The sequence below is a fragment of the Wyeomyia smithii genome, chromosome 1, assembly GCF_029784165.1.
Source record: "Wyeomyia smithii strain HCP4-BCI-WySm-NY-G18 chromosome 1, ASM2978416v1, whole genome shotgun sequence".
NCBI classification, from domain to species: Eukaryota; Metazoa; Arthropoda; class Insecta; order Diptera; family Culicidae; genus Wyeomyia; species Wyeomyia smithii.
Window position 1 is genome coordinate 101,721,154 of NC_073694.1, and position 25,541 is coordinate 101,746,694.

At 39.4% G+C, this 25,541-nt stretch overlaps 2 protein-coding genes across 2 annotated transcripts; one reads left to right on the forward strand and one right to left on the reverse strand.

Moving 5' to 3' along the window:
• The first annotated feature begins 10,890 nt into the window (after positions 1–10,890).
• On the forward strand, positions 10,891–11,874 carry LOC129717016 (uncharacterized). Its single transcript, XM_055666864.1, has 3 exons — positions 10,891–11,290; positions 11,366–11,679; positions 11,782–11,874. Exons 1-3 carry the CDS (start codon positions 10,891–10,893, stop codon positions 11,872–11,874), a joined length of 807 nt encoding a protein of 268 aa, XP_055522839.1.
• A 12,430-nt stretch (positions 11,875–24,304) lies between these two features.
• LOC129717018 (uncharacterized) lies at positions 24,305–25,117 on the reverse strand. Its single transcript, XM_055666865.1, has one exon. It carries the CDS (start codon positions 25,115–25,117, stop codon positions 24,305–24,307), a length of 813 nt encoding a protein of 270 aa, XP_055522840.1.
• Positions 25,118–25,541: the final 424 nt, after the last annotated feature.

Genomic DNA, 25,541 nt, shown 5'->3' on the forward strand with positions numbered 1-25,541 from the left:
GACCTTTCATTTGACACTAATTTTGTGTAAATCGGTTCAACCATCTCTGAGAAAAGTGAGTGAGTTCATGTTGTCTTCGGTATATGTTTCTTTTCATAGCTGGATTTCACCTTTTTTAACATAACAGGCAAAGTAATAATCTGTTTGCAAAAAATTCGATAGGGTTTTATGGGGCAACAAGAACATCCATATGACTCTGATTTTATGAAAATCGGTCCAGCCATCTCTGAGAAACATGAGTTAGATTAAATAGTCTCCAGAACACGTTTCTTTCCATAACTTCTGAACCACAAGTTCAATCTTCATACAATACATACATACAGAAAATGCTCAGCTCGTCGAACTTAGTCGAGTTATATATGACATTCGGCCCTCTGGAGCACTTTAATACCTTTAGTTTTTTCAGTGATTGCTATACCTTTCTAGGAAAAAGGCAAAAAAATAAAAATTATAGCTTTTCCTGTGAATCTTTTTCTTTATAGGGCAACTATTGCGAGCTTGAGAGCAGCATTTTTATCGATTTTGTCAACCAGTATTATAATCAAATGTAATGGGTACCAATTCAGCAACTGAACCTTCAATTAAAAACTAAGATTGTTGAAATCAGTCATGCCATCTTTGGCAAAACGAGTGAATTTAAAAAAGTTTTCTGAACACGTTTCATTTCATAACCTTCGAACTACATGTTCAATCACCATGAAATTCGTTATTTTGGGGTTTTGAAGACAGTCCGTTCATTTGATACCTATTTTGTTCAAATCGGTTGCGCAGTTTCTGAGATAATGGAGTTTGATAACTTTTACATTTTGATACACAACAGACAAAGTTACAGTCCGATTATAAAAAAATTGAATTGGGTCTTAGCAGGTAAGTAGACCTTTCTATTGCAACTTAAAAAAACTTAAATGGTTAAAAAAAAACAAGCCTGTTCTTTTGATACCAATTTTGTTCAAACCGGTTGTGTAGTTTCTGAGATAATGAAGTTTTGTGATTTTCACATTTTGATACATAACCTCGAAACTAAAAATCCGATTGCAATGAAATTCAATAGGGTCTTATGGGGCAACTAGACCTTTCATTTGCAATTAGTAATTGAGTGAGATTGGGACACCGTGACATGCATACACACACACACACATATATACACACACACACACACACACACATACAGAAAATGCTCAGCTCGTCGAACCAAGTCGATTGATATACGAGATTCGACCCTTTGTAGCACTTTTATACCTTTGGTTTTTTGAGTGATTGCTATAACTTTCTAGGAGAAAGGCAAAAATTTGTCAGAAAACCTTCACATTTGAACGCTTGGGAATCTATGTTCATCGGGACTGCTGAAAAGCCACTGATGAACGAAGATGATGCCCCAATAACTTCTTCCTTATTCCAATTGACGAAACAGAAGATAATTTAACACCACCCCCTTTCCGACGTGTACTGTACCAGTATGAAGCTGTGTAATTTTCTCTATGTCATCAGTTGGGCATTGTCCAGTAGATGGTCCACACGGGGACCGAAACCGGTCGACTTAAAAGGTAATTTTTTGTTGTCCTTTTTCGTTTGTAAGAGCAATAAGTGTTGTGTCCGTTAGCGCGTCGCGTTTTTATGTGATCAATATAGTTCTTACGTTAGCACTAAATCGAAAAATGAGTGATATTAAGGCTACATCCTCGAAGTGTTTCAGCCTTTATGGCCGACTGATGATTAAGAAAAGAAAATTGCTTCTAGACATACAGTTTTTGTCATGTTGTAGAAGGGAGGGTCTCATTACAAAATTTATCCACATCAAATCATCAACTATTAGTGCAGCAAGTGCAAAAGCAGTGAAAAGTGCGAAAAAGAAGAAATCAGATGTAAACATCAGCTATTATCAGTGGTTTAAGAGGAGTTGTACTCGCTCCACTTGCATCTGTTAAAGCAAGAAGAATACCACACAGCAGTGGAGTGTATTGTTTTCGGTTGTGATGCCAAGAGAACAGGCTGCTGGCAATCAGTGATGGACAGAATAAATTGTAACCTATCGAAGCGGGTGAGAAGTACGAAGCTAACACATCGTAAAAAGCTACGTGCATTGGCGAATACACAAAAACAGAAAACAGTAGCAAGTGTACCGAGAATCATTGATAATTTCGTGGTGAATCTCTCGTCTGCTCAATTGACTACAGTTGAACACAATCTTCTTAACAAGGGGTTGAATTTTGCCGTTTCCCCCAAGTGTGCCCCGGTAGCAGATATTGTGAACAATATTGAAAGTGTCATTCAGTACAATAATTTTCCGTCTAAATCCGCCCTTCGCGGTGATGTTACGCGTTCTATTGTGAAAGCATCAAATAAGAGAAAATATTTCAAACCATCAGTTCCGAATACCGATAGCGTGCTACGACAATTAAGAGATCGTGATGTAGTTTATTCCCTCGCCGATAAGGGCAACGCCGTGGTGCTTATGGACAAGAAGGATTATAAGGCCAGAGTTTTAGACATTATTAAATCCGGTCCATACCAGGAGAGTCAATTCAAAAACGGCAAACCAAAAGATCCACTCAACAACTTAATCGAGGAGTCTAGTAGCCCATTTGATGGTAGTTCCCCCCAACTTGAGAGAAAGTTTTATGTTCCGAACTCGAAAGTGGCTTCATTATATTGCCTCCCGAAGATCCACAAAAATCCGGTGGCAATGAGGCCTATCTCCTCCAATATTTGCACACCGACAGAGAAAATGGCAGAATGGCTAGTTGACGAAATGAAACGGTACCCGGTGATTCACGGGAAAAATGTGAATAATTCCGTTGATTTGGTGGAAAAATTCAAGGGCTTGGAGTTGCGACGAGGTGGAATATTAGTGTGGTTTGTTTGTTATTCACTTTTTCCAAACGTCCCTGTCACTGACGCCCTCTGCAGTTTACGAAGACACCTGGAACGCTACCGAGTACCACCAAACCACGTCGAGGCCTACCTTACCGTGGCAGAGGTTTGCATGAATCAGAGCTTCTTTACGATTAGAGGTAAGTTCTATTTATATTATTTTACGATATTTTTGTCACTGTGAAAGAACGATATTTAGCACAAACACTTGAGTTGTTGAACTCCAAACATTGTTCAATAAAGTTCACGGTGGAGAAAGAGTCGGAAGGAAAACTCCCTTTCCTGGACTTAACTATTACCAGGAAAGAGGACAATTCCGTAAAGTTCAGCATTTACCGAAAACCGACGTTAACCGTCCGGTACATCACATGCGACTCTAATCATTACGGCTTCCAAAAACAAGCCGCGTTTCATTCGATGGCACATCGGTTGTACAGCATACCGATGGAGAAAGAGGATTTCGAAGCAAAAAGGAAGAAGATCCATGAAGCGGCCGATTTAAATGGTTACGATGAAGAGTTCGTGAACAAAATATTCCGGAAACATGAAAGGAAAAGACATCGACGAAAGGCTACAACATTAGAACCAGAGAAGGAGGAGATTAAAAGAATAAGTTTACCGTTCTTTCCAAAACTGACCATCACAATTCAAAACGATCTGAAGCAGCATGGTTTTCGGACAGCGTATAAGAGTAACCTTACGCTGAAGGACCTCTTATGTTCTTCAAAAGATAAAATTTCGAGTGACGAAATATCGGGCATCTACGAGATCCCATGTAAAATTTGCCCTGCAATATACATTGGCCAAACCCGCAGGAAATTTAAAGTCCGATTAAAAGAACACAAAAACGCTGTTGACCACGATAGATCCAACGAATCCAGCGTGGCCGTCCATTCTAAGGAGAACAAAATGTGGCAGAAAACCTTCACATTTGAACGCTTGGGAATCTATGTTCATCGGGACTGCTGAAAAGCCACGGAGATGATGCCCCAATAACTTCTTCCTTATTCCAATTGACGAAACAGAAGATAATTTAACACCACCCCCCTTTCTGACGTGTACTGTACCAGTATGAAGCTGTGTAATTTTCTCTATGTCATCAGTTGGGCATTGTCCAGTAGATGGTCCACACGGGGACCGAAACCGGTCGACTTAAAAGGTAATTTTTTGTTGTCCTTTTACGTTTGTAAGAGCAATAAGTGTTGTGTCCGTTAGAGCGTCGCGTTTTTTATGTGATTAATACAGTTGTTACGTTAGCACTAAATCGAAAAATGAGTGATTTTTATTGCGTTCCCAGATTAGTTCTTAAAATAAACAAATATTATAACAATGATTTTCATTATTATTTTTGCCAGTTTTTGCTCGAAGTTAATGTTGAGTCCCAATAATCTCCACAGCGTAGTACATATTTTCTTCTTAACAACAACCTAAGACAGCGGTTCTCAAGTTTTGTCCGCGTACCCCTTTGCGATATTTTGCAAATCTACTGTACCCCCAATTTTTTTGAATGATTTTTCATATGGTAATTTGTGAAAATAACTGAATTGATCTGTAATAAAGTTTTTGAACATTTTATCCCAAACATTGTGTAATTTGCTTTATCCGCCTTTACTGATATTTTCTTTTCCATTATCAGTTTATTTCAGTGCCATTCTGTCAGTAATTTTTCACAAGAGCAAAATTGCTGAATAATGCTATAATTTTTTGAGTAATTTTCCGTAGCTGATAAATAATAAAACGGATACTTAAGGAAGAGGGAACAATGTAGAAGCAGAACAACTTTGTGTTCAAATGTTAGGTGGTCTGTTGCCCCCTGCTGTTCACAACCATTCAATATCGCATGCACCAAAGAGAAACAAAAAAAGGTGAAACAGTCTTTGCCGACACACTTTCAAAAATGGGTCTGCATCACTTACTAGTATTAATATCACCTATAGACGCATATAATGACTCAGGCCAGCACGAAATCACACCTGAATATTCTCAATAGCTATAATGTCTTAATGAACTGTGTCGGCCAAAATCAAAACCAATTCAAAATTTGTTAGACATGCTTGTTTGCACTTCTTTCAACTGTTCACTTTGTTTGAGCTTTATACCTGATGAACCCCTACTAGCAAACACAATGCAGAGGTGAAACACATAAAAATGAACATCATAATCTCAAGGCTTTTTCTTTTGAATGAGTAGCATTCACATTGTGTTTATTTGCTTTGATGCTATATCTAGCATGAAAAATGATGGGCTGTAACTATCCAATTAGGCATTGTCACCCCGTTTTCGTTTACCTGCGAAGTAGTAAGCCTACCATCTACTATAATAAATCGATTTCGTACGCTTTTTACAATTTAGTCAGGCTACACAATAAATAATTGATTAAATTGTTCATAACATCCAACAACAAATGAACACGCTAAATGGTAATGATATAATGAAATAAAATAATCATCGCTCGAGTATACAAAAATAAACCATATATCCTCGAAATATATACAAACATAATTTCAATGTATTTTCTGTATGTGTGGGTGTGAATGTATGTATGTTTAGTGTGTATGTAGGTTCGTAAAGCGAAATAACTAAAGTTCGTTTGTATTATTATCTGTATGTAAGAGCTATGTGCGCGCTCGTATGTTCATTAGACTAGGACACGGTTAAATGGGAAAAAAGCGATGATGTTATTTTTTCGCTCCCATGCACTTTTCGTGTTCCTTTTGGATCCTATAACAACTGTGTAACTTTTCAGATCGATCGGTGAAACGCCCGATTTTTAAAGTTTCCATACGATTTTATATGGGAAAATTCACTTTTTCAAAACTTATTCTCTATAAATTCCCAGTTGGGTCCTAAAGATATATCGATACATGATATTTGTGGGAAATTTTCCTGGGAAAAACTCTTCTGAAGACCGTAAGGCGCTCATATACTGTGATATTGTGAGCTGTCCGTCAGACATTCGATCAGTTTGGGGAGGATAGCTGTTTCTACAAGCATCGTAGCGCCTTACGGTCTTCAGACGAGTTTTTTCCAGGAAAATTTCCTACAAATATCATGTATCAATATATTTTTAGGACCCAATTGGGAGTTTCTAGAGAATAGGTTTTGAAAAAGTGAATTTTCTCATATAAAATCGTATGGAAACTTTAAAAATCGGGCGCAAATCGGGCGTTTCACCGATCAATCTGAAAAGTTACACAGTTGTTATGGGACCCATAAGGAACACGAAAAGTGCATAGGAGCTAACATTTATTTTTTTGTCCCACCCTAATGTTCATATGTTTAAACGATTTTGACGGTTTTGGTTGATGATGATGATAGCCTCGCCAAAAAAGGTTTGAGTTGTACGAGTTATCTATAGATAATTACAACTTAAATCAGATATACACAAAAGACGAACTACACGGTGTCTCTGGTAGAAGAAACTTATCCGAAAAAAATTAGTATCGCTCTTATACTCATACTCATATACTCATATTATACTCATTATATTATATTATACTCATATACTTTGATATGCTACTAAAATTGAAATGTTCTATCGGCGGGTCCAGAACATTTTTTTTTCAGACATTTTTTTTTTTGTAATTGAAAAGCTGGTGGAATGGGACTTATGTATACTTATCAAGGGATTGAGGTGTTGGGAGCCCGATCAGATAGTGTTGAAACCTTCAAGTTTTGTTTTTTCATATAATAAAACAATGTTTGGCATAATCTTAGATTTTTTGAAAGGGGTAAACTGCCCATAATCGCATACCAGTCCCACCTGCATTTTTGTCGTCCTTCTAGAAAAGTTTTGTTTAATGTCTATCCCATCATATTATGTCGAAAATAAGGGAATGAACCACGCTCAACAGCTGAAATAACCTAAGGAAGAAAAATATCTTAACGCGCTGTTTTGTCAACTTGATGAAAATGAAGCTGGGACTGATATGCGATTATGGGCAGTAAAGTGGGGTAAAAAAGACTCAAAATTGTGAGTGTACAAACTGCTGAAAAGACAAAAAAAGCTATAACTAATCGATTTCTCTGAAAATTGATATGGTAATTCTATCCTATAAAAATATACAATGTCGGTTTTTGGAAGTTGCTGTCGAGGTTACATAATTAGATATTTACATTTTTTTTCAAAAACATGGTGATTTTTGGAGTTTTTTTCTCAGAACTAGTTCCTACAATTAAACAATACGTTTTATAAATCAACTCAAGAGTTTTTATTGGACGTATTCAAAAAGTTCACCGTTTAAAAATAAATCGATTTTTTTATAACAAGGTTTGGGCCATCATTTGAACCTGTTACACAAGGAGCGCAACTCCATTTTGTACCTACATTTAAAATGCTGGCTATAGCAGGCTATAGCTCTATAACATCCCAGTCTCAAATTGGTTTAAAAAATTGACCTCCAAAAAAAAATCTCGGGTTCGGGTCTGGCTCGGGTTTCACAGCTTCGGGTTCGGGTCGGGTTCGGGTCGGGTTCGGGTTTCCCAAGATAAAATTTTCGGGTTCGGGTTTGGTCGGAAAAAAAGTTTCGGGTCGGGATCGGGTTTCAACCGAAAAACAAAATTCGGGTACGGGTTTGAAAAAAGCCAAACTCGACCATCTCTGGTACAATGGTTCAGTAAGCATACCGAATTGCAGAAAAATCGATGCATTCTACTCAAAGTTACAGTACCATTATGATTTTAGCAGCACCTGGACATTAGAGTTCAAAATGCCATTTCACCAGGCCGGATTTAATTGGGGAGGGCAAATGTCCCGGGCCTTTCGACACCAGGGGTCCCCCTGGTTCTAGACCAGACGTGAATACAGGTTGGAGACCTTTTCACTCCACTAACACTTTTCCCAAAAAACTTATATGTACAAATTATTTCATGAATGAACAAACAAATTTAAGGTCGATTGGGGGACATCAATACAAAACGTAGTTGCGCTCCTGACACAATGGGTTTAAATAATGTTTTAAAACATGTATGAATAATGAAATTTTCTCGGTCGTTACTAAAACGGCGCAGTTTTTAATAACATCAAATTAAAGCTCTTGAGTTGCTCTATAAAACGTATAGCTTAGATACAGGGTCCAGTTTTGTTGACAAGCAATAAAGAGCTGTAATAATCACCATTTTCTGAAGAAAAATGCAAATATCCTATAATGAAACCACGACAGCAACTCTTAACAACCGGCATTTTATATTTTTTTATAGGATTTTAAGAAATCAATCAAATCAATCATCAATCAAAATGTATTGATGTAATGTAATGTATTCAAAGTCACAACATTTTATTTGTTTTCAGCTGATTTTCGACTCCAAATTTCCAAGGGTCTTTTTTACCCCTCTTAACCCTTTTCAAAAAATCTGATATTATGTAAAGCTTTTTTTTTTTTATTCTCGCTTATTTTCCGTCGGTCTAGCTCCGCCACTGTTGTGGCCAATCACCGACGCCCAGGGAGGCGACTCCACACCCAGGATCCTAACTCACGACCCGTTTATTAACGGACCGGCGCCAACGGCTTTACTTCCTCTTGCGATGGAAGGCGTGATCCCAGAGATTTTTCGCCTCAGAAAATCTCCCGGTGTCGGCTAGGATTGAATCTAGACCAGTTGGGTTGGTTGTGAGTGGATCACGTCACCTCACAACCATCGACACCTATGTCGGCGGTGGGATTCGAACCCAGGCGTCGAGCGTGGTTGGCGGAGACGTTATCAACCACACTAGGCCCCCGCTCTTATGTAAAGCTTTGTTTTGTTATATAAATAAAAACAACCCTGAATATTTCAGTACGATCAGAGAATACTGATAACTTTTTGTATTTCTGAAACATATTATTTATTTCCATTTCACTAGTTTTTCAATTACAAATACATGTTCGAAAACAAATTGTTGTAGATCCCCCGATAGAACATTTCAATTTTGGTAGGATATTAAAGGGGACAGCTCAAGCTTTCGAATGACGAGTATTAGAGCGATACTAATTTTTTTTGGATAAGTTCTTCAACCAGAGACACCGTGAGGGAGGTTGTAATATGAACACCTTGAGCGTGCAAATCAATCATCACTTCACTGGTAGTAAAATGTTGTTCCATTAAACGTGACACAATTATGCTTTCACCAACAGTTTGATTTTCACAATTTGTCGTAGAATCAATAACAATATACGACCGTATTTGCAAGAAACTGGAAAATGGTGGAAGCTTGTTTCACGGACATGCCGCATTCAACGACACGTTTAGCCGCGGCCATCTGTTCATCGGTCCAGGTTTGACTTTGCGTTTTTCCGATATGAACACAAAGCATTTAAAGGACATTAACTTCCATTACGTTCAGCGTACACCAATTCAGCAGCGAATCTATATCGGATTAAATGGCACAGCAGTCTACTATCGACGCTTTAACACGATAGAACTTTAGACACATATTTTAGCACAAATCGTTAACGACACGAATAAATAGCATTGGGCCCAAGTGGCTCCCTTGAGGCAAACTCGATTGAATTCTGAATGGCAGAGAGTAAGTACTATTTACACAAACGAATGCATCGCGATTGATGAGATACGAGAGTATCCACCGCGTCAGCCACGTATCAAATCCCATTTTTTCTAGCTTCGTAACCATCAAAAGATGTGGCATCTTATCGAAAGCTTTGGTGAAATCAACATAAACGGCATCGATCTGCTGCTCGGCATACACAGCACAAAACACTGAGTAACACACAAAACGGCTCAGGTCAGCACATGCTCAGTAACGGCGCAGCTTTTGTGTGAGTAATTTTCGTCCACTGTGTGATTTTATAATAAACTTCACTATTTCCTATCGGAGGAAGTATTTATAAAATCCGAATTCACTTGTGCTGTGGTAACATCTGGTCCTTCGAGCCCGATTTCGTCGACCCACCAAGCGTGAGGTTCTTCGTACACTGATGCTGATGTTCGATCCGCTTGGCCTTATCGCCCACTTTATGATGTTTTTTTTTGCTGTTGGTTAAATTCGGATCACCGAAGGTGTAATTCTCACGTAGCTTGCAAGGTAAGCGAGATTCTTGAAAGTACCGAGCCTGCAGAATGGCATTGGATTTCGACCAAGTATAACGTCGCCGATGGAGGGACGAAATGGAAGGGAAAACTGGATCTTAGCGCAACGAGCCGATGGTTTCACGGCCCCGCATTCTTATGGAAACCGGAAACAGAGTGGCCGACAACCTCGCGCCAATATGGGCCAACCGATGAAGAACTCCGGCCCCATCTTATGGTGCACACCTTAGCATTACAACCAGCAATAAATGCGTATAAATTTTCGAGTTGGACTACGTTACTGCGTAAAGTTTCTTCACTGTACCGGTGTGCTCTCAATTGGAAACGGCGAGTAAAAAAGATATAGCTAATCAGCGGATCGCTTACTCGAGGTGAGTACACCTTAGCCGAATGTTATTTATACCGTACCGCTAATGAAGATGTGTTTGCGGATGAAATAACCATTTTTATGAATAATTCTGAGACTCAAACAACTAAGCCACTTCCCAAATGCAGCTCGTTATACCGACTCTGCGCATATTTAGATGAAAGCAATGTTTTGCGTATTCACGGTCGCACTGGAGCATGCAAATATATTGATGCCGGTGCAGTTGACCCAGTTATACTTCCTCGTCGGCAACATATCACTCATTTAATAATAGCGGACTTTCATCAACGTTTTCATCATCAGAATCACGAAACGGTTCTAAACGAATTACGACAGCTTTATTACATACCAAGACTGAAGAGCATCTTTAAAAAGGTACGCAGTGAATGTCAGCAGTGCAAAAACGAACGGGCTAAGCCTCGCCCGCCTCTAATGGCAGACCTTCCAGAGGGTCGATCAACTGCATACTGTCGTCCATTCACACATACAGGAGTGGATTACTTCAGTCCCATAACTATCTCGGTCGGTCGTCGGGTGGAAAAACGGTGGGTGGTGCTTGCTACTGCCTGACGACACGAGCAATTCATTTACAAATTGCCTTTACATTGTCAACCGATTCATGCATAATGGCTTTACGAAACATATTTGGAAGACGGGGAAGCCCGGCCGTCATATTTAGTGACTGTGGTACCAATTTTCAAGGCGCTTCGAAAGAATTTAAAACCGCCATGGAGAACGTAGACCACGATCGACTGGTGAAGGAATTCACGTCGGCTCATACCGAATGGAAGTTCAATCCTCCAGCTTCACCGCACATGGGGGGAGCCTGGGAACGACTCATCAGAACCTTAAAGAAAAACCTAAACAATGTTTTGGCATCGAGAGTAACATCAGCGGAAGTTCTCGAGAATGCTCTGACGGAAATGGAAAATATCGTGAATTCCAGGCCGCTGACAGGCATTCCGCTTGAGAATGATTTTTCTCCAGTATTAACACCTAACCATTTTTTGATTCAATCTTCAAACGGTTTGAAACCCTTGGTTCCACTCGACAACAGCTCAGTTGCTCTCTATAATAATTAAAAAATCTCTCAAGTTTTAGCTAACATGTTTTGGAAGCAATGGCTACGGGACTATCTGCCAACGATTACTAGACGTACCAAGTGGTTTGCTGCTGTGGAACCAATCAAAGTCAATGACCTTGTTGTCGTGGTTGATCCAAAACTACCCCGTAATTGCTGGCCTAAGGGAAGAGTGATCGCAGCCCAAACCGGTTTGGATGGTCAGGTACGACGAGCAACCGTGCGGACTGGATATGGCGGAATATATGAAAGACCGGCAGTGAAGCTCGCTGTACTCGACGTTGGCGTAGGAAATAATGCGCCTAGTGCAGAACCTGCGCATTCCGGGGGGATTGTAAGATGCGCCAATTCGACTGGCGAGCCCACAGTCCATGTTTAAAAGGTACAGCACTCTCTATATGTCGATTCTGCTTTCACGCCTCTTACCTATCGAAAGGATCGCCATACGCATAGTGCCAGCGAATGGACTTACATGCCAGACCGACGGTTCTTCGATCACGCCCATTGCTCATCTAGAGGATCGTTATAAGTAGAGGATATAGCGGACATCAAACAAGCGCACTTCGCTATCATTTGGCAAACGATACACGTTGCGTTCAAAATTTTCCTAATAAGTTTCAACTTGGCATAGTTTTCAACTTGTTATAAGTTCAATTACAGTATTTGCAAATAATATTCAACAAGAACAGGTATTTGTGCAAACATTCAATATACTTAAACGTGACACTTATTTGTATTTGTAAATCACTCTTACTAACCAGTTACCGCGAACGGACCTGTTTTTACGTTAGTCCGGCAGAACGTCGCGCGTTTAAATAAATATTTTACAATCGTTTTGACTAGCAGGCTTTTTTTACTGACCTAACACCGCGCGCGAGTGTCGTATATAGTTAACGAAAAATGAAGTGTCACATTGATACCTGTGCAAATTTTACAACTGCCACCGACGATCGGATGCTATGGCAATGCATAGGTTGTAATTTCACAATGCATCCATCCTGTGCCGGCGTTCAAGGAAAAAGTGAGATTGAAGTCCTCAAGTACATGGTTCCAATGTGCAAAAAATGTTTCGTTCATCTGATGGATCTACACAAACTTTCACAAGCCTTTCATTCACAAGCCCAGTCCCTGAAGTTAATGCAGAGTACAATTCAAGGTTTCGAGCATGCGTTGGAAACGATTGACGCTTCACTGGAACCTATGCAAACAATGAAAGAAACCAAGAAGCAAGTCGATGAGCTAACAAAAATCACAAAATCTACCAATGAATTTTTGTTGGAACAAATGGATGCTTTAAGAATTGAACTGACATCGGAGCTGATGGATTTCCAGAAGAAGAGATACAAGGAGCTGGAAGACAAGCTGAAGCCCATGTTTCAATCTGTTGCCGAAGAACTATTAGCTTTGCAGTCAGTTCACGAATCTTCAACCCAGAAACCCAGTCATGACGATGTCCTTGACGAGATACGTATGTTATCGAATACAGTGCTTGCTGCCAACAGAAACGGTGATCAAGTGACGAGTGAAGCAACAAAGCAGGTTTTAAGTTTGGCCGATGAATTAGCAATACCTTCAACGGCATCTTTAGCTACTCCTAGCTGTACAGGTTGGAGAACTATTGGAAGTAAGCGAGTGTGGAAGCCACAACAATATTGGGATGATTACGACCGACGCATGAAAATTCGTGCCGAGCAACAGAAAGCAGCGGATAAAGCGAAGCGTAGGCATCTACAAATACGACGTCGAAATATGAAACAAAATTCTTTCAACCATTTAAGCAGTCGAATCAATAACCGTACACCTCTGTCCGAGAGAGCGAGGCTTGCAAAAACTTCGCATAACATGAATTACAACAATAGGTCGAATAACCCAATCAGTAACAGGCAGTCCGACAGAGAACTGCTTGCGGCAGCAAAAGTGACGTTTTCTGGTGGTGCCTCTACCGACAACCTCATTTCATCTACGGGAACCCGTTTCATAGCTTTTCGTCAAGGGGAAACAATAAATCCATAAAGGTCATCAGCAATCACGTCATGCACAACTCCAATCACAACACTTGCCGGCGCTACTTCTGTATCAACCCTCAACCATTTCGATAGAACCATTATTGCCCCAGAAATTGCGTAATCGACATCCGCTGCAAAAGTAAACAACACACCAAGTTCCCCGGTAAATACGTGTCATGTTTCATCACATCGAACAGCCGTAGGCGAATGTTGCTCATGCCGTCAGCTACAAAGGCCTAATTTTCTTATGTATTGACGCGCACCGACGGTGTGAGCGAAGAGTCAGCTGATAATGCACCGAGGCGCGACTCTGAAGAATTTGTAATTAACTGTCAGAACTTCAACAGAATACGTAATTCAAGCAAAATTGATAAAAACTGTTACAGTGAAGAAATCACTGTTTACTGCCAAAACTTCAATAGAATGAAAAGCGCACTAAAAATAAACGAAATACATAAACAGGTAGTCCCTTGTAATTTTTCCATTATATTAGGAACTGAAACGAGTTGGGATGCTAGTGTTAAAAATGAAGAACTGTTTGGAGACCGGTTCAACGTATTTAGAGATGATCGTGACAAGTCGTTGTCTAACAAGAAGTCTGGTGGTGGAGTGTTAATTGCCGTTTGTAATAAATACAACTCAGAAGCAATCAAATCAAGTAAATGTAAGGAGTTTGATCACGTTTGGGTTAAATGCACGGTTGGAAAGCAAGTTCACATTTTCGCTTCTGTGTATTTTCCTCCTGAAGAGGCAAAAAAAGATTCGTATGAAAATTTTATTAATATTGCTGAAGATATTACTTCAAAATTTGAGCCTGAAACAAATATTCACATTTACGGTGACTTTAATCAACGGGCAACTAGTTTTATTATCGATGACGAAAACGAATCTCTTTTGATACCAATCATAGGTGACAATGAAACGCTTCATTCCCTGTTTGACAAAAGTGCGGCGATAGGACTTAATCAAGTAAATCCTGTAAGAAATCATAACAATTGTTATCTAGATTTACTATTTACAAACATGACTGATGATTTCTGTGTTACTGAGGCACCAGCTCCCCTATGGAAAAACGAAGCGTTTCACACTGCCATTGAATATTCCTTATTTATACATAATAGCACCACACTGCTAGACAGCGAAATGTCCGAATCATACTTTGACTTCAAACAAGCCAACTATGAGCTTATCAAAAGCAAACTGAACTGTATCGATTGGCAAACCAAGATTTATAATTTGAATATAGAACAAGCAGTGGATAAGTTTTACGAAACCATATACGACACATTAGAAAAGACAGTCCCAAAGCGAAAACGAAAACATACAAGCACATCAAAAAACCCAGTGTGCTTCAACAGAAAAATAATCAATCTCAAAAACAGAAAACAAAAAGCCCACAAAGTTTACAAAAGAGACAAAAGTGATATAAACCTTTCATTCTACCTCTCAGTATGTGACGAATTAAACATGGAAATCAAAAGTGCCTATGATGGTTACAACACTAAGCTAGAAAATAATATAAAGTCAGATCCCAAGTCATTTTTTAATTTTGTCAGAGATAAAGAAAAGTCGAGCAACTTTCCATCGAAAATGCATCTAGATAATGAGAATGGTCAAACTAATAGTGAAATCAGTAATTTATTTGCTGAGTTTTTCCAGGATGTCTACACCACTCATGACGACGAAGATCGTGATTATCAGTTTTTCTCATACCTACCAGAGCCACTGAGAGATGTCACAGTTGATTATATAGCTCTTGACGAAGTTTTGGCTTCCTTAAATACGCTGGATGTATCAACCAGATGGGCTACCGCCAGTATTTTAAAAATCAGTGTCGAAGGAACTTGCCCAACCTCTATTGTGGTTGTTTAATTCTTCCCTAGAAGGCAGCACAATACTACCAATTTGGAAAGAGTCATTTTGAATCCCAATTTTCAAAAGCGGCAAGAAATCAGACGTTAAAAACTATCGTGGAGTTGCTCTAATATCGTGCATTCCTAAACTATTTGAATCTATCATCAATCAACGTATTTTTGCACAAGTTAAAAATTTGATTTCTAGCAAACAACACGGTTTCATCAATGGCCGTTCAACGGCCACAAACTTGTTGAATTTCGTAACTTTCACTATAAACGCAATGGATAAAGGAAATCAAGTTGAAACATTATATACTGACTTCAGTAAGGCATTCGATAGAGTTGACATCCCTCTACTGCTTTTCAAATTATCTAAAATAGGGTTTAATCCGAGACTTTTGAAATGGATTCAGTCATACTTGACTGACTGAACACAAAAAGTAAGGTTCAAAAGTAGCTTATCATCAGTGGTGAATGTGACATCCGGTGTGCCACAAGGTTCTCATCTAGGTCCGCTACTATTTATCTTATTTGTAAACGATGTAGAACATGTCTTAAAGGTACTAAACGTTTTGATATACGCAGACGACATGAAACTTTTCCTTGAAATGTTTAGAGATTCTGATCTCGAACTATTTCAACGTGAAGTTGATAGTTTTCACATGTGGTGCATGAAAAGCCTGTTGAAACTTAACGTGAAAAAATGTAATTCCATTTCGTTTACCAGGAAACATAGCATAAGACAAAGAACATTCACTATAGACATGAAAACAGTTGAAAGGAGCAGTCTTGTAAGAGATCTAGGTATCACGCTCGACTCCAAATTAACCTTTGTTGACCATTACAATAACATTATATATAAGGCAAGTAATATGCTCGGATTTATTAAAAGATTCAGATTGCACTTCAAAGATCCATACACCATCAAAACATTGTATGTTGCACACGTCAGGCCCCTGCTGGAATATTGTAGCATAGTCTGGTCGCCATATCATGATACACATATTACCCGTATAGAATCAGTACAAAAGCAATTTTTGTTGTATGCTCTACGAAAGCTAGGCTGGACCACTTTACCTTTACCTTCCTATGAGTCGCGTTGTATGTTAATAAATCTGGATGGACTTAAAAAGCGACGAGAGTTCGCAATGGTAGCTTTTGTTAACGATGTAATTACACAAAGAATAAACAGTCCAGAAACCTTGGCGAATTTGAACTTTTATGCTCCTACTCGTTCTTTAAGAAATAGAAACTTGTTTTATATCAGTAATCAACGAACAAATTATGGAAAAACGAACCTCTGAATAGAATGATGTCATGTTATAACCAATTTTGTGAATCAATAGATGTAACAATGAACAAAACCACACTTAGGAAAATATTTTTTTTGAGGTTAGTAAGTTAAGAATGAAATGTCATTAATATGGTCTACTTTTGATTGACGACAAATAAATAAAATAAAATAAAATATTTTGTTACTAAAACAGAGATAGGGCAAAGTCCAAAATTGTTAAAGCAACTTATTTGCGATTACCATAAACTACTAAAGGTACCACATTCTATCAAAATTAAGTATAAATTAATTCTTACTAATTTGATTCGTTGGCAGGAATTTTATAATAAACTTCACTATTTCCTATCGGAGGAAGTATTTATAGAATCCGAATTCACTTGTGCTGTGGTAACATCTGGTCCTTCGAGCCGGATTTTCGCGTTTAACACATCACTAAGTTTAGGGTCGTTCTCCAATCATCGCTCCAGACACCGCCATCGCTTGAGGGCCATTTCTCTACTAGCGGGAAGACGCAGGTTTTCGTATTTTCAGAGTAGGCCCGACTCGTGTTTCCCTTCTTTCCAGCACGTTAACATTTTCAGCAATTTTTGTGCTCGTTCATCCTCAGTCGAAAGTAGAAAATTTCCTGATTTTACGACTCCCATGCTATCAAGAGAAAAATAATTTTTCATCACGTTATGAAGCACGTTGTCGCAATCGTGATTACACTGGCAACCATCGAGCTGATGGTTATTGAAGGAGCAACTATCTGAGCCATTGGATATTAATGACCCATATACGCACCACCCCAAGCACGTTTTGATGCCTATTGGCTCCGATGGTTTACCTTCGCGACTGTTAGATACATGTCCCAGTTTGGCATGATCAACTCCTATAAGAATACGCGAGGAGGTATTTCGATAGGATTCTATTGGTAATCCCTACAAGTGCGGAAAACGGTTCTGCAACTCGTCGATCAGCATAGTTTGTGGACGAAGTTGAAGCTTTTCTACGGTTCTTACGTTGATGAGTTTGAATCTCTTTGCGTACTTCGATGTACCGGCAATTTCCAAATCCACTTTCTGAAAAGTCCTTTCTAGTCGCCGAGTGTCTCCGGTCCATTTTAGGCACAGGGGTGAAGATTTTCCGCTGACACCCAGCTCATCAGCTAGTCCTTTCTCTAGGAGAGTTAGTTCTGAACCATCATCGATAAACGCATATGTCTGAATCGCTTTAGACGAGCCGTGTAGAATCACAGGCACAAATCTGAACAGAACATCGCTGGTTCGTTGTTGGTGGACGTTGCAGCTACGTTCACTTTCTTCAATAGATTAGTCTGCGACCACTTTCTTATTGCAATGTAAAAGAGGATGATGTAAGAAAGTACAGCCGTCAATTCCACACGGTTTCTTTCGATTACAGGAAGTGTAATGGCGGTTAATGCATTTTCGGCGAAGTTTGAGTTCTTTCATGGTTGCCCATCTTACACACGCCACAAGCTTTCGGCAATTCTTGCTGTTTGCTAAGTTGAGGTTTACCTATCTCTGTATGCTTGTCTGTTTGAACATGGACATTAAAAAATTTCCTTTTTCGCCCGAAATCCCAGTTTACGATCGGTCCCTTTTTGTTCGCTGCTCCGTATGGGTTTAACTGAGTTTAATCTTTCAGCCACAGCATACAACCATGCATTGAAATCTTGTAGGCTTGGCATGGCGCTTCCGTTCTACTAATTTGCTCCTAAGGGCGACATTATCAACAAAGTCAGGTAATTCACAGGCCTGTATTGTGGCACAAAGATTTCTGACTCCAAGCGCAAACAGAATAACAGTATCGAAGTCATCAGTGTCCAACGATGGAAGCTCCTCGATTTTCAAAATTAAAGCCTGAATAATCCTTTCTGGCCTGCCGTACAACATTTTTAGTGTTGATATAACGCTTGCAACGTTGGATGGGTGAAGTATTTCGCAACTGACTGCATTTAACGCCGCTCCTTTCAAGCATTTGCGGAGCCGTAGCATATTTTCTTCGGCCGAAAAACCGCACATTTGCGTGGAAGTAACATCGCGAAGAACAGTGGCCAATCCTCCAGCTTACCACTGAACTCCGGGAGATCCTTCGACACTGCATGGCGTGCAGCCAATTGGCTACGATTGAGAATACAAACTGTTTCATTTTCTATATTATTCGCATTAGTCGAACGATTCACTCGCGAAACGGTGGGTGGTTGAATTATTGCTAGTCGATTAGGTGTTGAACCATACTCGGGAATAAAATGGTCACGAGTAGTTTGATTACCACGGGGAAAATGTACAGAATTTACAGGTAGTATATGTTTTGGGGACGTTGTGTTTATTACTTCGAGTTGCAAACCGGGGTCATCGTTACCAACCTTATTTGTATCATCGATCCAGTTTTAAATTTGCGAAACCTTATCAGCAATCGACGGAATATCATCGATCACGCTGCTAGTGTCGTTTTCGAACTTATCAAGGATAGCAAATTTCATGTCTAAAAACCGTTGCTCAATCGCTTTAGCTTCTTCTAATTTCCGTAGCTGTAATTCCATTTTTCTTCGCATGCTGCCCTGAGTGCTACTGCTTGCTACACTAGCTGAACTAACTGAAACGGCTGCGTGAAATGATTTCTGTGGCGGTTGTTGCTGATGCCCCGACGAGTGACGCTGAATACATTGATTCTGTACGCTTGTATCGGCATTGGCTGCACCGCTCGGATCGGTAGCGTCGTGCGATTTAACATCGGATCCATTGTTACCAGTATCGCTCCCTGACTGGAGATCAGGAGATCCATTCTTCTTCCCGAATTTTGGCATTCTCCTTTCCTTGCAGTAAAGGAATTTTAAAAGACGTTCCATAGCACAAGTGAATTCGGATTTTATAAATACTTCCTCCGATAGGAAATAGTGAAGTTTATTATAAAATTCCTGCCAACGAATCAAATTGGTAAGAATTAATTTATACTTAATTTTAATAGAATGTGGTACCTTTAGTAGGTTATGGTAATCGCTAATAAGTTGCTTCAACAATTTTGGACTTCGCCCTATCTCTGTTCCAGTAACGAAATACAAATAATTGTCACGTTTAAGTATATTGAATGTTTGCACAAATACCTGCTCTTGTTGAATATTATTTGCTAATACTGTAATTGAACTTATAACAAGTTGAAAACTATACCAAGTTGAAACTTATTAGAAAAATTTTGAACGCAACGTGTATCGTGCGCTCGTTTGATGTCCGTTATATCCTCTACTTATGACGATCCTCTAGATGAGCAATGGGCGTGATCGAAGAACCGTCGGTCTGGCATGAGAGTCCATTCGCTGGCACTATGCGTATGGCGATCCTTTCGATAGGTAAGAGGCGTGAAAGCAGAATCGACATATAGAGAGTGCTGTACCTTTTAAACATGGACTGTGGGCTCGCCAGTCGAATTGGCGCATCTTACAACAACATACAAACAAACAAACAAGTTCTCGTCAAAATATGGTGCATTGGTGTAAAATTGCTTTTGGTTAACTACACTACACTGTGGATATAACATATGCAAAATATTAATTGGTTTGTGACTTTTCAAAATTTAAAAACGCAAACGGATGAGCTACACTTACACAGTATCTTCCAACACACATCACACACGATTAAAGCCGTCGGGAAATGTTGCGTCAAAACGGAGAGGAATAATGTTGCAAGACAGAGATAGAGAGTGCTAGAGACTGTAGTAGTTTGCATCAACATGTGAGAGATCGCAGCGTGCCGGAGTTAGCGATGCTTAAGTTGTTCGTTTCCGTTCTATAATTTATTGCGAATCTATCACATGCAATGTAACACATTTCTAACACCTGTAATGCTTGAATCCTGTCATCCGAAGTTAAAATTCTAGTGTTGGCTTAATTGAAACTGTGATTCTCTTCTAACGCATGCTTCATCAACGCCGTCTTTTTAAACTCATCTTCCCTTCCCTCCCTCTCAGTGCTAGAATCTCTATACTGTTCGTAGCGTTTCATGAGAGAGTGGTGCGCGGCAAGACGGTTCTTTAGTTGCTGTGTAGTCATACCAATGTATGAGCTATCGCAGTCTGCACACGGGATACGGTATATAACGTTTCTTTTTGAAAGATGCGAAGAAAAGTCTTTGAGTTTCGTGAAAAGTAGCCTGTTGGTTTTGACGCATTTGAAACTCAGACTGATATTTTCATGGTTCTTTTTAATACTGCGTGCAAGTACGGGTGTGAGGCCATCAACATGGTGCAAAGATCGATATACATTTGGTTCCGAGTTTACTTCCTCAACAACGTTATTCGTGCTTTGGTTGATAAATCTGTTGATTAACCGATTTATCAGTGAGCTCGGATAGTTGTTGGTAAGCAAGTGCTCGCGCACTATCTGCTTATTTTCCGTGAGCGATTTGTTCATCGATAATCGAAACACTCTCCCAATAAAACCGGTTGCCGTATTAAATTTCTGTGCCAGCGGGTGCATCGAGAGAAAATTAAAAATTCTCCCGGGAGACGTGTTTTCGGTTGCTTGTGGACTGGTCTTTGACTGCCTATAGCTTCAAAGTTTGTGTTTTGTCGGTGTGTCTTTTAAAGACTACCTGAAAATTATTTCCCATCAGTCTTTCTCAAGACTACCTACTTTTGAATTTAACATTTGTTTTAACTTTTTTCGTATCACCTGAAATGGCTGGACGAAAAAAGAAACCACGCATCGCTGCGGGGAGGAAAAGAGAGGCATCTCTTTCTGACACTTCGAGTGTCTGTAGTGACAATCCTTTTGATATTTTGCCTGAGCAAGAAGCTGGTGAAATGGAAGTTATTAATAATGAAACTATACAAAATGTAAAATCGTTAAAAAAGGAGAAAGTTCCACCTATCGTGGTAACTATTTCTTCTGAATTTAATATATTCAAAAAGGAACTTTCAACGTTTGTTTCTGACGTTAAAGTTACCTATCAAATTGGCCGTAGAGGTGAATGCCGCTTATTAGCCGGCTCAATAAAGGGTCGTGATCGTCTTGTTCAGTATATAATTGACAAGATGTACAAATTTTTTACATATGACACCAAGAACGCCAAGCCGTTCAAGGTTGTCTTGAAAGGTCTCACCAACGATCAAACCGTTGATGAGATCAAACTTACTTTAACAGAATTACTTGGCATAGCCCCTACCCAAGTAATTCTAATGAAACAAAAATCACGAGGCGAAAACAGTCAGCGAACTGGAATTTCCCTTGTAAACTATTTAATTTATTTTAACCGCAGTGAGGTTAATAACTTAAATTTTTTTGAAAAAGCACATGCTTTATATAACGTGCGTGTAAAATGGGAAGCTTATAGGAAGTTTGGCGGAGGTGAAAAGCATATCACCCAATGCCGTATTTGCCAACGTTATGGCCATGGTTCAAAGTTCTGTAACATGGACCAAAAATGCCTGATTTGTGGAGACTCTTCTCACAAAAAGGACACATGTCCTGTGAAAGAGAGTAAAAATATTCGCTGTGCGAATTGTAACGGCAACCATATGTCAAATTTTTATCAATGCCCAGTCCGTTTAGCAATTGTTAAGACAAGGCAGAAATTGAATCTTGTTTACGATTCAATTTCCCAATTAAAACAAGCTCCAAAACAAAATTCTCCAAGCGTACCAGTGACGCATAGTTTACCTACTCCTTTGCATACCCGTTTAACATATGCACAGGTTACAGGTAGTTCGAACATTCTACCCCCTAATGTTGGTAGTTCGAAACCCGATCAAACAATTACAACAAACGGGTATCACAAATATATCTGAACTTAATAGAAACAACAAAGCCTGCAATATTCTTGATATGCCAGAATGATAAAAAGTACAGAATTATATCAAATTCTTTTATCATACACTTGAATGTTTAAAAGTGTGTTTTTCTAAAGCATATTTATAACAGAACTTATTATTAAATTGACAAAATAGTGTACATTCTAACTAATTCTGATCTTTTTCTGCCAAAAACCTTACAAAACTTGCTATAATTTGTTATAATCAGTAAGTAATTTTGATAGAAATTTTGATATTCTAACTATTAACGAGACCAATTTTAGAACACAAGTTGATGCAAAACAGTGCGTACTAACATATCAAGATTTGTTATTATCCTGATATTTTTGACTGATCGGGAAATGACCGTTAATATGGGTAAGCAAAACACGCTAGAAAATAATTGTACACCTAGCTAATATTACTACCGAAAATATTTTTTCTAATGTCAACTGCCTGGGGCCTATTACGGCAGGTAAACTTTCTTTCCTGCAACAGGCAATGTTCGATCTCATGAACGCCATGTTGCAGGCAAAATCAATGTTTGAAGCCATTCAAATAGGTACTAATTTTACGATTAAAATTGTTTCTAATTTAAAATTTAGCAATGATTTTCAATAAACCGATCAAAATTTTAAATTGGAATGCTCGCTCATTGAAGGCCAATGAGAATGAGCTTTTTAATTTTTTAACAGTAAATAATGTGCATATTGCAATTATTACTGAAACATTTTTGAAACCTAACATGAAATTAAAATATGATCCCAATTACGTGGTTCATATATATTTGTATATTTGTATATTTCACTATAATTTATCTGACAATAGTCTTAATAAATAGCAAAAATCAGAGTCAAGTCTAAAACATATTTGACAGATTTAACCTATGCACAAACTTTCGTGATGACTCACCGAACTCAAACAAATCTTAAACACTCAAAAAGGTTCTGATTGCGGCGGCGATAGGCTCGTGAAAACCAAAGGATGTACGATGAAATGCAGTTTGAAGTAGGCCAGTTGATCTGAGAGTACGTTGCGAAACACGGAAGTTTACCTGGAACAGAAGCGACGGTGAATCGATCTCGCCATTCAAAATTTTGGCGACAAATACAGCTTGCTGAATTTTCCTACGGCGTTCAAGTGTGTCAAGGCCAAGTAATCGACAGCTATTAGGATACGGTGGAAGGTTTTCCGGGTCACGCCAGGGCAGGTCACGTAATGCTAATCGGACGAATCTTTTTTGGACGCGTTCTATCCTTAGACACCAAGATAGCTGGTGGGGAAACCAAATCATGCTGCAGTTTTCGAGTAGTGGTCGTACCAGTGAACAGTACAGCGCTTTTAGACAGTGAGGATCTCTGAAGTCTCGGCCAATTTTCGTAATAAATCCCAATTGTCCGTTTGCTTTCGATATTAGGCTGGCATGATGCAAATGAAAAGTGAGCTTAGCGTCAAGTATGATACCAAGGTCACAAACACGGTCAATTCTTTTTAGCTCAAGTCCATCAATGCGATATTCGAACATAATAGGGTTCAATGTTCGGTGAAAGGTCATAACCTCGCATTTTCCTATGCTAATCACTAGCCAGTTCCTATGACACCAGTCAACAAAAACATTTAGTAGGGCTTGTAAACGGCGACAATCGTCAATTGTGCGGACCAAGTACAACTTTAAGTCATCCGCGTATACTAATTTACAACCAGTCTCCAACAGTAGCATAGCATCATCAAAGAATAGCGCAAAAAGTAAAGGCCCCAAATTGCTGCACAAGAACCAAATTTCACACGTAGAATCCTTCCACATAAATATGAACTCAGCCATTCGACGAACGGACGTGATGCTCCAAGTCGTAAAATTTTACGCAATAATATGCAATGATCAATACGATCGAAAGCTGCCTTCAGATCGGTGTATATGACGTCAATTTGTGCTTTCTGTTCCATTTGTGAGATACACATTGATGTGAACTCTAGTAGGTTTGTACAAACTGAGCGGTTCGGCATAAATCCAGGCTGCTAGGTGGAAATGTAATTCTTTGTACAGTGAAGCATAACGTCGCTAACTAGAATTTCGAACAGTTTCGATCCAGCCGAAAGACTAGTGATACCACGATAATTCCTTACATTTTGTCGATCACCAGATTTCAGCACTGGAAACATAAACGACTGTTTCCAAACATCGGGAAATTTCCGTTGTTCGAACGATTTGTTGAGGATACAGCGAAGTGGATTTGCCAGCACATTGGCACATCGACTAATAATTATGGCGGGTATACCATCGGGTCCTGGAGTATAAGAACGCTTAAGTTTCTTTGCTGCGCCCAGTATCATGTCGGTGGTAATTTCGAATGTAGTCAAGTCAGTTAAACCGGCCGGAACGGCAGCCGCCGCAATGTCTGCATCAGAATCGGAGGCAACTCTGTCAGCAAACACGGAGGCGAAAAATTTTGCGAAGAGCTCACAAGAATCAGATTCTGAAGTCGAAGTCGATTCGTCTGAACGGACATTTATAGGTATCGATGAACTTTTCCTTTTTAAGTTGACGAAATTCCAAAAATTTCTGGGGTTCCTTCGTAGGTCCGTCTGCACCCGTAGGACGTACGATTTGTACAAATCACTATTTAGGCGGCGGTATTCGTCACTGGCGCTTTCAAAATTACGTTTTGTTATCAGCGTTTTCAAACGACGATATTTTCGCTGAGCATTGTTACGAGATCGTTTCAGATTACGCAACCGACGCGTGCACCAAGCAGGATCATTCGGGCGCTTCGCTAACGGTACATTTGCGTTCAACCACTGAACTATAATGTCGCAAAAACGTGCAGTCATAACGTCGACATCAGTGCAAACATATACACAAGTCCAATCGAAACCCGACAAAAAGCGATTAGTGCGACGAAATCGATTTTACGATAATTCAATGATCGTCTTACATTACCAGCACTTACTGGGGCAGTGCTTTTAGAGCAGGAATTAGGTAGCGTGATTGTCAGGGGCGGATGGTGGCGGTCGACAGGAAGTAGTGGTGCGATACAGCTGTCAACAGTTAATTGAACCTCAGAGGAACAGAAAACTAAATCCAGCGTGCGGTCGTTATGATTCCGCTGAAAATTTTGATGCCGTAGTCTCAAAAAATCCATTCCATCTATCAGAGTCGCACTAGCAGCAGGTAGTTGATCGGATGCTGGGAGAGAATCGGGCAACCACATGATGCGCGGCTGGTTGTAGTCGCCACAGACAAACACAATGTCAT